This window comes from Athene noctua, chromosome 2 (assembly GCF_965140245.1).
Source record: "Athene noctua chromosome 2, bAthNoc1.hap1.1, whole genome shotgun sequence".
In the NCBI taxonomy this organism is placed as follows: domain Eukaryota; kingdom Metazoa; phylum Chordata; class Aves; order Strigiformes; family Strigidae; genus Athene; species Athene noctua.
In genome coordinates this window covers 163621294-163636935 of record NC_134038.1, presented here as the reverse complement: position 1 = coordinate 163636935, position 15642 = coordinate 163621294, and the positions used below count along the sequence as shown (strand labels likewise).

Sequence of the window (15642 nt, the reverse complement as noted above, 5' to 3'; positions counted from 1 at the left end):
GTTCAAGAGGCTCATCCCCAGCTCTCTGCACCCTCCTTTCAGGGAGCTGTAGAGGGCGATGAGGTCTCCCCTCAGCCTCCTCTTCTCCAGACTAAACCCCCCCAGTTCCCTCAGCCGCTCCCCATCAGACCTGTGCTCCAGACCCTGCACCAGCTCCGTTGCCCTTCTCTGGACACGCTCGAGTCATTCAATGTCCCTTTTGTAGTGGGGGGCCCAAAACTGAACCCAGTCATCGAGGGGCGGCCTCACCAGTGCCGAGTACAGGGCTCAGATCCCTTCCCTGTCCCTGCTGGCCACGCTGGTGCTGACACAAGCCAGGATGCCATTGGCCTCCTTGGCCCCCTGGGCACACCGCTGGCTCATTATCAATCCCCCCCAGGTCCCTCTCTGACTGGCAGCTCTCCAGCCACTTCTCCCCAAGCCTGTATCGCTGCTGGGGGTTGTTGTGGCCCAAGGGCAGCCCCCGGCATTTGGCCTCATTGAAACTCCTCCAGTTGGCCTCAGCCCATGGCTCCAGCCTGTCCAGGTCTCTCTGCAGAGCCTCCCTACCCTCGAGCAGATCAACACTCCAACCCAACCTGGTGTCATCTGCAAAGTGACTGAGGGGGCACTCGATCCCCTCGTCCAGATCATCAATAAAGAGGTTAAACAGGAGTGGCCCCAACACCGAGCCCTGTGGGACACCACCGCCAACTGGATTTAACTCCGTTCCCCACACCTCTCTGGGCCCAGACATGAGACAGTTTTTTACCCAGCAAAGCGTGCGATTGTCCAAGCCTCGAGCAGCCAGTTTTGCCAGGAGAATGCTGTGGGAAATGGTGTCAAAGGCCTTGCTAAAGTCAAGGTAAATGACATCCACAGCCTTTCCCTCATCCACTAAGCAGGTCGTCCTGTCGTAGAAGGAGATCAGGTTTGTCAGGCAGGACCTGCCTTTCATAAACCCGTGCTGACTGGGCCTGAGCATCTGGTTGTCCCACGTGTGCTGTATGATGGTACTCGGGATGAGCCGCTCCATCAGCTTCCCAGGTACCGAAGTCAAGCTGACAGGCCTGTAATTTCCCAGATCATCCTTCTGACCCTTCTTATAGATGGGCGTCACATTGGCCAACTTCCAGTCACTTGGGATAGTCCTAATCATTTATCAATTTATAATTTATCAATTATCTCCCTGCTGGGATTTTTCTGATTATATTGTAGTATCTTCCCCTTAAGCACGGTCATTAAGAAAAAGCTTTTGCTTCATCATTTCTAGTCAGCAGGGCTAAGAATACACACAGAGATCTTGAGGCACTGAGGTTATTCAGTTGGGAAGAGCTAAAAACCTCGTGAAAATAAACTCTTCCAAGTTCCCGTGCGTGGTGGCAATCCCACCCGCAGGATTTGTTGACAGCCTGGTGCGGTAGTTAGGGATGGGGTTGTTAGGGTCTGGCGGCCGGAAGATATCGCGCTGTACGGAAAGATAGGACCCCTCTCCTGACAGGCAATAACGCTGAGTTTACGACGTAAGCAGACGGAAGTGACGCTGTCGACCCAAGCTGTATAATGCTGTGTTACACACGAATAAACGCCATTTGCCTTCCACCACCTTGGTGTCTGTGTGCTGATGGCCCGAGCGGCCTGGGGTTGGTCGCCGTGCCGTTCTTCCCGAGCCAGGTCGTCACGCCTCATGAGGCAACAGCCTGGTGCTGATGCCGAGCATAGTGAGCTGCTGCTAACCCTTCTGGGTGTTAGGGCTAGCCATTTATTTATTTAAAAACACTTCCTGATCTTAGATTTATTTTTTTTTTTTTTTTCTTCTGGTTGCCACAGCTCCATGAAGAAGCTCCATTTACAGCAATCTGGAGTTTTCACTTCTGAGCACCGGATTCTTACAGACACCTACCACTGCTAGCCCAACATCGTTTCCAGACAAAGTGGGATATCTGGAGACGCCCCTCCCCTGTCCACCAACCCTTCAAAAAAAGACAATTTAAAAAAAAGTAAACCACACCAGCAGGTACTATCTGAAGATATTTTTGGTTCTTGCTGTTCCGCTTTTCTTCTTGTCCCTTATCAAAGGACAACGACAGAGATGTGAACTAAGCAGCAGCACCACGAGACATTCTCACCACTGTAGCAGGAAACCCTTTTTGCAGGACGAGGTTGTGAGTCAAGGCACACACCAATATGGTTAACAGTCAAGCTCCAGACTTTATTAGAGAAACAAGTCCTTATGTATTCTTGTACACTCTAAAAATAACAGCAAATCCGTGTGTTCCTCTCGCGCACGCTCATTTCAAAAAGCGGTTCCTCTCAGCACTTTCGACAAGGAGTACTTCTCGTGCGCAGCCGGTAGGTAAGCTTCTGCTTTGTTATTTTAATGATTCCCTTCGTATCTGTTTTACATTGTCAGCGCCGCAGAAGCTTTACGACCCGGCATACGCTCCCACACATCAGCATTTCTTCAGAATAGGTGTAGCCATGACTAGAAGAAAGAACAGTTAGAAAAAATAAGCAAATGCTGCTTTATTATTTTAATATTAAATGCTTCTAAGTTGCTCCTAATGGTGACACTGTTGTTTATTGATGTGAATAGGAGATGGAAGGATTTCAGATAGGTCAAATTGTCAAATTATTAACCGATTTCGAGCAAGTAAGTCCATTCCAGTAGCTGCAAAACTGTTGAGAAACTATGATGAGAAGAAAAGAACCTGCAGCAAAACAGTCAGGAGTCTCACTGGAAATAGTCTACCACATCGCTGCAGGTTAATCCAATGAAAAAAAGAGTTGGCCTTTCTGCACAAGGCCTATCACCAAAAGGGAAGTGATGAAATAAAACTTTGGGGCGAGCAAAAAGCCTCCTCTACCAGGAAAATATTTACTGCTTTTACAATGAAGTCAGCATCATCTTCATTTCCTAAGTTCTATACATGCAAGAATCTTCTCCCGTCTGCTGACTATCAACTGACACGCGTCACAAAAATACTCGAGGTAAAGAAAGAAGCTACAGTCCAAGAATGAGGTCTGAACAGCTTCTGTGCATATGAAGTTATGGAAGTGTACCAGGCAACTGCTGACATTAAGGCCAAAATCAAGCCCTTCTGTGACACGCTTCAATTACAGCTGAGAATGACGGAACTTTTTACACCAGCGGTACAGACCGCACGGCAAGAACTTCAGTTTCAAACATGCTTTCTGCAACAGTGCTGTAAATAGCTTTGTCCTATCATAACAACAATGATTTTCAACAGAGGGCTAGAAAAAACCGTTGCCGATTTAGTCAAGAGGCGATCAAGGCTAGGAGACAGACAGCCCAACCTCTGCTGCTTTCTGAGTGCAATAAAGCACATCCGCTGTTGTATGCAGAGGTTGAAGAGAACCCAACATAAAGGAGACACCGTGACTGCTTGCTAAGAGGAATGGATTGTTTTCCTTTGAAACAGATGTTATTTTGTAGGGGGCCACCTCTGCATGACTGCAAGAGAGGGAGACAGCCTGTCAGCTGCACTGTGGTACCTGGCAGTGGCGACAGCCTAAACGAATCCGTGTTGCGGTGGCAGTGGTGCCGGCCAGCCGCTGCATTTCAGCCCACTGCTAGCGATCGCTTCAGACACGCTGCAGATTCCTGGCAACTGTGCAAAGCTTTTCAGTTGCAAAGGACGAAAAGGAAAGTTGGGCTGACTCTAGGCTGTAGAATTCACCTGAAGAGTTTATTACATTTCCCACAGCACTAATGACTCAAATTAATAAACCTTATCGGGCAGTGCAGAGAGTTTTAACGGTGTACGTCCATATCCTGCTGCCCTCTCAACCACTAGTGCTTGTGAGTTGTTTGGCCTGGCTACTCTGCTCTGATGCAGCTTGCACCCTTAGGCCTAAATCAGCTGCTGCTTGTCTGTACCACTGCAATTAGAGTTCCAGAGTCATAAGGAAAGTAGCTTAACACAACCTGAGAAAAGGCACAATGAACTGAGAGCATAAAGCTCCCCAAGTTGTTCTCCCTCATCTTTCTGCTCCAGTTTCTCTCGATACCAAGCCAGAGCTCCAGTTCAGAAAGGGACTGATGTTTACATGCAATCACATCCCAATTGCTCTACAGAGAATCTTTCCTTCATCAACCTTTTTAAAAATAATCCATTCTCATTTTTATAAGATGGAATGATTTTTTTCAAGCAGTACAGTATGTCTCCCATCAATCTGACATGTGCCTGTCCAAAAAAGGAGCTCAGAGGAGCTACTCTCTTAATAACGTAGGTAACTCTGTGCACATCTACTACTTACAGATGAGATGGCTACAGTCAGATCACAATAACTTAGATTAAGAAATTACAAAGATTAATTATTAGATTAAGAAATTAGAAAGGACTGCTGTGTGAAACCCAAGACTTTTTTGATCAGGACATGCAGCGCTCTGAATGACAGTATCCTTAACAACCAAAGGGCTTGGAGCCTGCAGAAAACCTCACTGTATGTTCTAGACAAAACTTAAGATGAAGGACCAAAACCTGCTGGATGAATTCAAGTCTCTTTGGTGTCAGAAGTTGTGAATATCTGTTTTAGGAAGACCACGTTTCGAGTATCAAAAAGCTGAAGGGACTGAAAAATAACGTTCATCTCTCTAACCTCTTTTGGCCAACAGAGAACTCAAAATGTTTCCTAAGTATTGCTCTAGCTTGCCAAAACAAAACAACCACAAAGTGCCATCTTTCTACCTGAAGGTCAGAGAAAGAGAGCATTAAGAGAAATTCCTGTCCGGGATGCATGAAACTTACTGGAGCTGCAGTATTACCAGCATTTCTATCATTTTAAAAGTGTTTTGAATATTTAAGATGGCAAGACTCTCAAGCCTGCTAAGTGTGCAGGAACATGCTGAAATATTTAACACTTTCCTCAGAACTGATACTTCAAGACGAAATGGTAAAGAATTTTGTTGATGTTGTTTCGATGAATCAACGGGACTTGAACGTAACTACTTCAATTGAAATGTAAGAATGTTCAAACTTGTATTTTATTCTGTTTCTGCCAGTGCTAAACAAATACATATGCAAGGCCAGCAAGAGAAACAGAATGCAATTCCTCCTCTCAGTTTAATTCCTGAATATTGTACTAAGCCGACCCACAAAGAGGGGGATCACAATGTTCACTCCAGATACAATGTAGAGAGAACTATTACTGCAGGTTTTCTCTCAATAAAAAATCGCTACTATACATAAAATCCCAACAATAACACCAAAGAAATGTTTATGTTCATATATTCTTTGTGTTTGCATCTGCTTCTCAAACCCAAATTCACCCGTCTGGTAAATACTGAGCAACTGTCACACAGTAAGAAAATGTATTGAAACTGGGAAAAAACCCAACCAAACAAAACCTAAGTGAAGCGCTTCAGACTCTTGTTTTTAACGTGTCCTGGCCTAGAGTGATCCTCACATATTTTGATGTTTTTTCAGTACAAAAATAAAGCAGGCTCTTCGGAATAAACCTCAAAAACTACAACCAAGAACCAAGCAAACAAAAACCCCAATCTTGTGAGGACACTCAAGATACATATCCTACTTCAAACACACGTGTATCAAGTGATGGAGCTAGTCACTTTTCTACTCTACAAGAAAAATGGCTTTTGGTTTAGACAGAAATTTTGTCCCAGGGCTGAAAAAAAATCTCTCGACATATTTTTCATGAAAACTGGTTTGACTCCACAGAAACTTCTGAATTTAAGAAACACAAATCTTCTGTCAGATTACTTTTTTGATTAGAAAACCCATCTACAGAATAGTAGTGATGACTGAACTTGCTTTGTTCTGTTGTACCCACAGCTACCAGAAATATGGCTTAACTGACGATAAGAAGTACTAGTTAAGAAAATACGCTTCGGGGGTTTTTTTCCCCCTCACTTTTGCTTCAAACTCAAACCTACAGCTGGAATTTGACATTCCACTGAAGAAGAGGGAAGGAGGGAGAAAAGGAGTTTTCTTTAATGTGGACACAGGGAAAAAGGAGACTCAAAAGCAAGTTTCTAATTCCTTATTCTTGCAACCTAATCTCTTCATAAACTTGGTTTACTTCTTTAACTTACCAATGGTCGAGCATCTTCTCGTTCTAGTATCTTTAGAGTCTGATCTTCTGGGAACCTTAGCACTGATGTTATGACCTTAGCCATTGTCTAAAAAAAAAAACCAACACAAAGTCATCTATAAGTAAATCAATTTCATATGCACTAAAATGCTTTGAAATGCATTTAAAAATATGATTGCCCTCAGTTAAAATTTGCTACGAGGTAATCAAATTGGTATGAACACGCAGCAGGGAAGAATACAGTCACTTTCTATTGTAAGAACTCTGTCATCTTCCCTTACCTGTCTACATCTAACTTGCCATAGCTAAAAGTTGTAGTGCTTTGAGAATTATTTCTGCTGGTTGGTTGTTTAAATATACTTCCCCTTTCGATCATACCAACTTTCCAACAAAGCTTTCCTAAGTTGTTGTAGGAACCAGATCTCTATCTTTTCCAATTTATTTGTTCTCCTCTCAATATCCATCATATTTTAGGAGCCTGATTGCAGGCAATGTTGTAATGGCATCTTCTCGTTAAATACAACGTAGTGTCCAGGGCAAATAAATACATATATGTGTCTACAAACACATACATGCATATAAATGCATACATACATACATTTATTATATATATTTAATTTAATCAAAGCAACTGAAAGACAGAATCAAGACCTAAAGCCAATTTACTTCAGCACTGATTGTTGTTAGTTGCTCTTATTAATCAACTGCAAACTTCAGTAAATCAGAGTTAAAAGGAAAAAAAACCCGCACAGTTTTATAATGCAAAGTTTTGAGGCATGTATAGTAATGTTTTGAAGTAAGAAATAACCTCAATGAGTGAAAAAGGTTAGTTAAAGTTTTATCATCCAAAGAAAATGTTTGTGTTATGACATACTTCTTCTGAACCTGGTCAGTCTCTAAGCATCAGTATTGTTACAAGCTAGTAAAATTCCAACTTAGGAATGATTTCACAGGCTTGCAGCATACAGTAAGAAGCCTACTGTGCAGGTTTTTTCACTGCTTTGAAGGGTAAATGAATACTATCTAGAGAAGGTATACAGATGAGGGAGCACTAAAAAACATCTTTAAGCAACAATTAAAGAGATATTTCATCATCTTCAGAGCTACTAAAAAGCTAATATTGTGCATACCAGCTTTCACAATAGGACTCAAGTGACGACAGGACTTGTGTTAATAGACCCATACCTACCTGTACAGGTTTTTGTCTCCATCGGTACATCGGTGAGAGATGTGACAACCCCGCTCCCCCCGCCACTCACCTCGGCGTGTTGACAAAGTTACTAAGGTATGGATCATGCCTCTTTGGGAAAAAAAGTGTGACAGCCTATCGAATGCTGTGCCAGTAATAAACAGCATGTAAGGAATCACAAACACACGGCAATTCAAATCCATACAGCACGGATGTTAAACTGTATTCTAGCCTCAATCACGTGTCACCATATACAACTTCCCATACCTTTGTCTCACGACCCATCATATACTCAAAAAACGCTTTCCTCAAGTATTCAAACTCGGCAGGCTCCTCAGAGAGGGAAACGTCGGCATGGTGAAGGTTTCCATCTGTGTAAACAAAAACAAGAGAACATTTATACTGCGAGTCACTCATATGAATCCAAGTTTCACCAACGGCAGGCAACTGGACAAGAACAAATGCTGGGTTCTGCACCTGGGATAGAGTAACAACAAACACCGAAAGGGGTCTGGGGGTGCTGGTTGGCAGGAGGCTCGTCAGGAGTCAGCAGTTGTGCCCCGGCAGCCAAGAGGGCAAACCGCACCCTGGGGATTCTCTGGTTGGGAGAGGAGGAGGCTGAGGGGCGACCTCACTGCTCTCTGCAGCTTCCTGGGGAGGGGAAGGGCAGAGGGAGGTGCTGAGCTCTGCTCCCTGGTACCCAGCGCCAGGACGCGTGGGAATGGCTCAGAGCTGTGTTGTCAGAGGTTTGGACTTCACAGGAGGAAACATTTCTCTCCTGAGAGGCAGGGCAGGTCAAACCCTGGAACAGGCTTCCTGGAGTGGCAGTCAAAGTCCCAGGGCTGTCAGTGGTTGAGAGGCATTTGGACAATGCCATTGATACCTTAGCAGTGAACTGGTCAGGCCCTTGGACCGATCACTGTACGTCCCTCCCAGCTGAAGTAGCCAACTATCAGTGCCCACGGGAGAGCACATGAGCAGTGCACGTCTGCTTCTGTCAGGGTCCTGGGGGTGCTCATAGGCCTCAGTGGCCGGGGCCGGCCTCCCCGGGACCCCCGGCCCCCCCGTCTCCTGCCAAGGGCCCAGGGGACGTGTCTGAGCTCAGCCCGGGGCCTTCAGTCCCTGCCCGAGCGATGCTGTAGCTGTGCCCGTCTCTGCCCCTGTCTCCCGGGGGGCTGGGACCTGCTCTGCAGAGAGCTGCTCTCCTGGGGGGACCCCTCAGACCCGCCTCAGAGCTGCTCCTGCAGAGCGCTCGGCATAACGCGGGGTAACTCTGCTGTTCTATTCCCTGCGCGCACCATGACTCCAGTCACGAGGAGACGGTTATTTGCCTGAAATGCCAGGGGATTTCAGCTCCAAAACCACTTTCAAGGACACATATTTCAAAGATTACAAGGGGAACTGGGATTTTACTTATTACTGTGTCAAAGCAGATCATCCTGCAAAGGAACTCTCATCACAAGAAGAGTCAATGTCCAAGCACGTAACACAAGACAGATCTGTAAAATCCAGTATTGTTCACGAGCTTTAAAGTCATAAAATGTGTATCTAATTAGCCAAGACAAATGGGTAATTCCTCCCTACCCACTTTTGAGTGCCACTGCTTATACCACTCTCCCCAGAGAAAGCTTAAGAACTCCGATATAGAGCTCTTCTAACTGCATGACATAAAACCAAACCCCAAACAAAATGCTCTGTGACTCCCTCATCTGAAATCACACACCAGCTCTGCTATAACAGAGAAGACAAAACGAGGATAAGATGCCATAAAAGTATGATACAAGTGTTTGAAAGAGACTGACATTTTAATAAATTGTCTAAACCAAAGCGTATCTTTCAAGCAAACAACTTACTTGTGATGAAAACAGTGTACTTACCTCTGTATGGTGTTGCAACGGAGGAGACGTTCACATTCTTCTCATAGTTTTTCAACTGGTCTTCCAGTACATGAATCTAAATAGAGAACAGTCAAAATGATGAATGGTGTTCACAAGCAGCTAAAATAAGCATAATTGACAGTTTTCGGTTAAACAGAATCTCCTTCGATGAAATCAAAAGACATTAAAAACTGTGTTATTAAAAACTTTCCCTAAACTACTTAAGGAAATGGGTGTACATGTGTATATACACACGCAGGTATCTACAGCAAATGTTACGCACGTATATGTATTCACATATATATGTACACCTGTCTACTCTAAACACATAAGCATACATAAAGAAAACATGACAAAAATGCCGTCAAAAACACATCAACAATTAACCTTTCCTAAGATTTTTTTTTAATAGATGGTCATAGAACTCTAGTTAAAAATCCTCAATACCTGGCGTACTCAGCTCCTTCTATTTACTCTTAATTTGAGGTGGTTTTTGGGGGGTGGTGGTTTTTTTAGAGGTTTTTTACATCAAGAACCATAGAATCTTACAATAGCATCTTCAGAACGAAGTTCGCTGCGAACTCCTGGTTGAAATGTTACTGGAGCAAAACTATGTTTGTCTGCAAGCATCAAGCAGACAAACTGTTCCCTTAGAAGTAAAAGTGAAAGCTCTTAGCACAGAAACTATGCAAACAGACTGCATCCCACATAGAACAGAACCTTACTTTAAGGGCCGTGGTGCCTATCTGGACAGAGCCTCAGAGAAAGGAGCTAGGGAGGGAGGCTGACCTATAAACACTGTATTTAAATCCTTCAAAAACAACCACCACCACCACAACTCTAGTAAAGCTTAAAATTTCACTCACTCGCTTCCCTCTTTTCCACCTGGAACACAAACTGATCAAGGACCCAAGGACCTAACCCTAGCACATTTACTAAGTAATCAGAGCTGGAGCTTAAATTTAGTGTTCTTTCATCAGCCAGCTCGGTAATTTTGGCTTTGTCCTTTTCTTCAACTGCTTTCTGCTCACTGAGCTGTTCCTCAAGTCCTGACTGCTCTATCAGGGCCTGATTAAGATCACCTTCCCATTTTTTCAACTGCGTTTTCAGGTCACTTTCCTTATCTGACAAAGCATTCACCTTCGACACTGACTGCCTTAGTTGTTCTTGCAGTTCCTTCAGGGACTCCTCCCTTGTCACCTGCTCTCCCTTCAGTCGGGTTATTTCTGCTCTGGAGCCCTCCTTCTCAGCACTGCAGGTGGCAAGTTCCTCTTTCAGGTCTCCAACTTCCTGCTCCTTCTCTTGCAGCTCCATTTCATGCTTTTCCTGGAGCTCTTCAACCTGCTGATGGAGTTTCTCTTCCCAACTCCGGGTAATTTCTTCCAACTCCCTCCTGTGAGCCTCAGCAAGACTCTCCAGCTGCTCTTTGTGATTACATTCTAGTTTTGACACAGCATCATTGATTCCAGCTGTGCCGGCATGTGCCATTTCCAACATTTTGGCATTGAATTCGCTCTCTTTCTGACTGAACTCCAATTGCTTGTTTTCAAGCTCTTTTTTTAGCTTAGCTTCCTGCTCCGCAAGTTTCTCCAGTGACTGCCTGAGTTGGTTGAGTTCCTCTTTGAGTACCTCCTCAACTCCTCGAATAGACATTGCATGCTCTTTTGACATAACTTCAACCTCTTCTTTGTGCCTCTTCCTCTCTTCTTCCAATTCTTGCCTTGCTTCACACACTTTACTATTCAATGCATAGAGCTCTTGTTCCAAGGCATGACGAATTTTTAGTGCTTCTGATAGCTCAGAAGACAGTGCTTCGAACTCTGCTTGTTTCACATCAAGTTTTTGTAACGTTTTTTCATTCATCTCTTCTATGTGTGCACGGAAAACTGTTTCTTTCTCTTTCAAAATTGTAGCTATCTCTTGTTCTTGTTTCTCTCTCATTTTTTCCATTTCAGTTACTTGTTGTTGCTTTAAGATTTGAAGTTTTTCTGTCCAAAGCTTTTCCTGCTGCTGTTTCATGTTTTCCAGTTCATTCTTGTGCTTTTCAACTATATCACTTATTTCCTTATTGTGCTGCTTTTTTTCTTCTGATTGCTTTCTGGCCTCTTCCAAATACTTTGCAAGAGAGCTTTCCAGTTCAAGAATCCTCTGTTAGAAAAAAAGTTTTAAAAGAATATGAATATTCATAAGGCAGCAAGATTAAATTTTTTCAAAATCTCACCAGGTTCACATAACTACAAGTAACTTATTCCATTATTTTTAGTGAATATTAACTTTTTATGGCAGCCTTTCATTCACCTAGTTTCTTCTCAGACTTGCTTCCATTATGGTTAGTTATTTAATAAAAGGCTTTCTCTTTCCTTGTGGTGAAAACACATACAATAAAAGCTTAGAAAGAATTTAACACAAATAAAATAAATTCCCGTGACATTTACGAGATACACATCCATTTTTTCTTATTAAGCTAAAGTGCCAACACATAGGATGAAAGACATCAGGAGTCTACACGAGTACTACCAAGCTTTGTACACACCTACTGATTTATCTTAATTCCACACATCTCGTGGAAATTCTGCTGTCAAGGTAAAATGCTTCTATAGGCAAAACTTTCAAACTAATATTAGGGAGTGGCGGAATAACGTACAAACTTGCATTGGCAGATAATGCAATCTGACCCATTACATAAAGCACGGGACACTTCAAAAATTTAAGCACATTTTCTTATTTACTCAAGGATCTTTGTAAGTGTGTGTACGCTAGCAGTACCCAGGAGTTAAACAGCTTGAAGTTTAACTCTCCTGTAGAACATACATAAAAATTATGCAGAGGGATACAAATTAATGTATCATACCATGATAGAAAGTGAATGCAGATGTGTGTTTTTTAAACACTGTGACATTAAAACAACCCAGTCGCAACAAATCCACAGTATCTGTAAACTGTCACACTGAGAATATATACTAAAAGGAATTCCTGTAAACATCTACCCCTTTGGAATCTTTACTCACAGTTCTAGAAGTCTTTACTTCTTGATGCATCCTCTGAACTTTCTTGTCACACTGTGACTGTATTGCTTTCTTCTGCAGCTCTAATTCTTCTAAAGCTAGGGACCCTTGCTCCTCTTGTTCTTGAAGGGCTTTTAAATACTCAATCCGGTTTATTTCCTGTATCAAAAATTATGATTAAAACAATAAATACAGTCATCACACCTCCAAAACCAGCAGAATTGAATATTTACAAACAAGTTAATAGGAGTCATACACTAGGCACACCTGTATTTTCACCACAAGCACAGAGTTTGTATTTCGTCTGTGTAAACAAAACCGTTACAAATCACTTCCATTTTCTCTTCTTGGGGACCATTCGCCTTTCTATGAAAAACCTAATGCAATCCAGCCTTCCATTTTGTTTTGTTTAGCATGATTGAGAGTAACACCTTAGAGGACTAAAGGTCTGTTCTCACTTGCTTCCATTGCTAAATTATTTTCAAGCTTCTAGTCCTTATAATTAAAAAATAACCTGAGAAATAGGTAGGCAAAAAAAATAGTCAGGAAGAGACTGTCAAAGTCCCTCAGTCCTACTCACCAGCCATCATGGAGGAGCACAAAAGAGAATCTACTATTTGTTAGGTAAAATTACATGATCTAAAGTGGATTACAGCTTGTGAAAAAGAACAAAGAATCCAGTGATTCCTCCCAGCCTGGCCTGGAAGGAAATTCTTTTCTGAGGTCAAACACTATGAAGAGTTAACCCTGCTCACATAATACAGCACCATCGGCCACAACGATACCAACACTTTTCAAGTAACAGCCTCATTCTTTGAACCTCTTCTACTCTAGTTGCTCTGGCTAATCGCCAGTGATCCAGAGGAAGAAATTTTTAAAAAATGTCTAAGCAGTTTTAAAAATAAAATAAGTCTTTCCCACAAGATGCAGCTGTTAGTGAGCAGGGAGAGTGATTAACTGTCATTATTCAGCCTGTATCACCATAGCTGCTTTCCCTTCATGCTGCTGAAGAGGCTGTCTGACCTCTTTGACTTTTGGAGGACGCTTTGTATCTCTGAGAGCAGAAGGACTCTCGCTACAGAACAGGGTCAGATTAAGACTTCTAGTTCCACCTCACACTCAGAGAAACACCTTTCTACACATTGCAGGGATACTCACAAGAGCTGCCTTCATCTTGCCCTGGAACGCCTTTTCTTGGGCCTGTAACCTCTCATTTAGCTCCCGATCTTTGGCAGCCATTTCTTTTTTGTGGCATTTTTCTAGTTCAGCAACACGCTCCTCTGAAGACTTCTGTCAATCAGTCAGAAAAAAAATGTCACATTCATATTCAATAACACTTTGTATTATTTCTCATGAAGAAAAGCAGTGCAACAGAGAGAGGAAACGGGAACCATCTCTTTGCTGCCTTTGAGTATCAGTCACTTGAACGCTTCCTACTGAGCCCTGACAGGGGCTATTTTCAAGCTTGAAGTTGTCCATCTTCCTTCTCAAGTCTTTCACAGCTCTACCAAAGGAAACACCAGATCTTCTAAAGACTCATCTACCAAGGTGAACTTGTGTGTTTTCAGTGTCAGTGCAAATGTGATCATAAATTGGAAAAGGAACTTCTGTCTCTAGCTTTCCCGGCATTCTTGTTATTTCACGTGCCAGAAAGTCAAGTGATGATACCCTATGTAGCCAGCTATCTACAATCTATGAACATGCTTTATTTAAGAATAATGTAATGCAAGGAAGTTCTCCCCCTAAAGCATCAGTGTATTCTCTTAGAAAAATTACTAACATCACAAATGCCAACACAAGAACTGTCATTTACAGGTGTTTTCATTCACTGATTTTAAACTGTTAGAGAAAAATAAAATCTATATGGGGAGTTTTCTGTTCTGTCTTAAGTAAATCTTTAACCCTAGACATTAATTTTTATAGAACTTACTAAATCGAAAATTTTATGACGTTATGATATACTAATGTATTTTACAACTATAGTTTAATTGTAATTGAATTATTAGATTAAAAGCCAATAGTACAGGGTGAGTCTCAGCTTTTACCTTCATAATCTCAACCACCTCTTGTTTCACTCTGATTAACTCCCGCTGAAGATTTACCCTCTCTTCCTCACTTGCCTTTTCTACTGCTTTGATTTTTTTATCCGTTTCTGCCTGCAGTTTCTTCTGGGCTTCCTCTGCCTTTTGGGCAAGACTCAGAGCCCTCTCAAGCTCTTCAAAAGCTTCAAAGAAAAAAAAGTACATGATAGTCAAGAAAGATCTATGTCCCTTTTGCTCTGTTTATTTCACTCTGTGTTCCCCTCTGATGCTCTGGAGTCAGTCCCAGTACTTGCCATGAAAACAGGACAGACAAATTCAGAGGTTCAGTTCGTAAGTCTTACATACTATAGTCCAGAAGCACACTCCCGCACGGGAAACGTCCTGAACCCTGATTCTCAGGGCCCAGATACTTGAATTATTTCCTAAGCACTACAAAAGACATGACAGAAAATCTCTGATCTGAGCCTTCATATCATCCTAACGTACAAAAATCATGGCAGATGCTGAACAAAGATAACTGAAAGATGCATGTTCACCTCTGTCCCTGTCTTTCTATGCAGGATGCCAATGACACATTCATTATGTATCAGCATTATAATGTCCCTTGCTCAGTAATCCAATAGACACAATACTGGGAGTCCCGTAACTCCAATAACCTCCTGGTGTGAGGGGACACTTAGATTACTCAACAGCATGAGTATCAAAATGGATCTTTGCTTTTACTTTTTCCTGGGGAGGGGAGGGGTAGTCGGTGTGTGTGGAAAAAAAGAGAAAGTCTGGCAACTGGTGTCCTCTCTGAACTCCAGGCATAGGTCCTTGCTTATGGGGGACAGAATCTCTTAATCATATTGAGTGGCAAGAGTAAAAAAAACCCCTTCCATCAAATGCAATAATTACAATACTGTCGTCATTTCTGAGAAAGGCGAGACGCATCAGACTTGAATTCTCATGAAAATTTAGTCTCTTTGAAGGGTTATCCTGTCCTCTAGCTGCCACGCTCTTTTCAAAACAAGTCTCCTTCCAGGAAATATATCCTTACTATGACATGTTCAGCCCTAAGTATTGTTACTCCATCATCAATGACAGCAGGCTTCTTTCCCAAAATTCAACATGTCTTCAAAAAGCTGCAATACCTACCATTGCTTCCTGGTTCCACAGGAGTTTCTGTGCCGACTTCTTTTGTTGGACTTTGAACTTGTCGTTTAGATGGGACAGTCGAGTCAGGCAGTTCAGTGCGTATCTGACCATTCTGTAACGTCTTTTTCAGCAATGATACCTAAATAAAATGTTCTTTTTGTTAGAAAAACCCAAGGATTCTAAGTAGATCATGTTTTGCTCTTCAGAACTAGAGAGAGTTAAATAAATTGGTATCAGCGAGTAGAGAAAGGAATAATCTGGCTGAATTTTTGTAGCATTTCAAAAATCAGAATTGTTTCCAATTCACAAAAATAGTTTCAATATGAGTGGAGAAAAAA

At 42.4% G+C, this 15642-nt stretch overlaps 1 protein-coding gene across 17 annotated transcripts in view; it reads right to left on the bottom strand.

Annotated features, from left to right (window-relative positions):
- Positions 1-2170: 2170 nt before the first annotated feature.
- The window catches only part of LOC141958201 (golgin subfamily A member 4-like), a 39782-nt gene continuing 26310 nt past the window's right edge, over positions 2171-15642 (bottom strand). For 16 of the 17 annotated variants that reach the window (XM_074900955.1, XM_074900974.1, XM_074900957.1 and 13 more), the window contains 9 exons: positions 15305-15443; positions 14171-14349; positions 13284-13415; positions 12129-12284; positions 10261-11268; positions 9121-9196; positions 7511-7614; positions 6056-6142; positions 2171-2464 (listed from right to left, as the gene is read on the bottom strand). In XM_074900955.1, the coding sequence (XP_074757056.1) occupies positions 2444-2464; positions 6056-6142; positions 7511-7614; positions 9121-9196; positions 10261-11268; positions 12129-12284; positions 13284-13415; positions 14171-14349; positions 15305-15443 (1902 nt within the window). In that variant the 3' untranslated portion in view covers positions 2171-2443. The remainder of the gene's footprint in view (positions 2465-6055; positions 6143-7510; positions 7615-9120; positions 9197-10260; positions 11269-12128; positions 12285-13283; positions 13416-14170; positions 14350-15304; positions 15444-15642) is intronic. The other variant, XM_074900970.1, reaches the window with a different exon arrangement.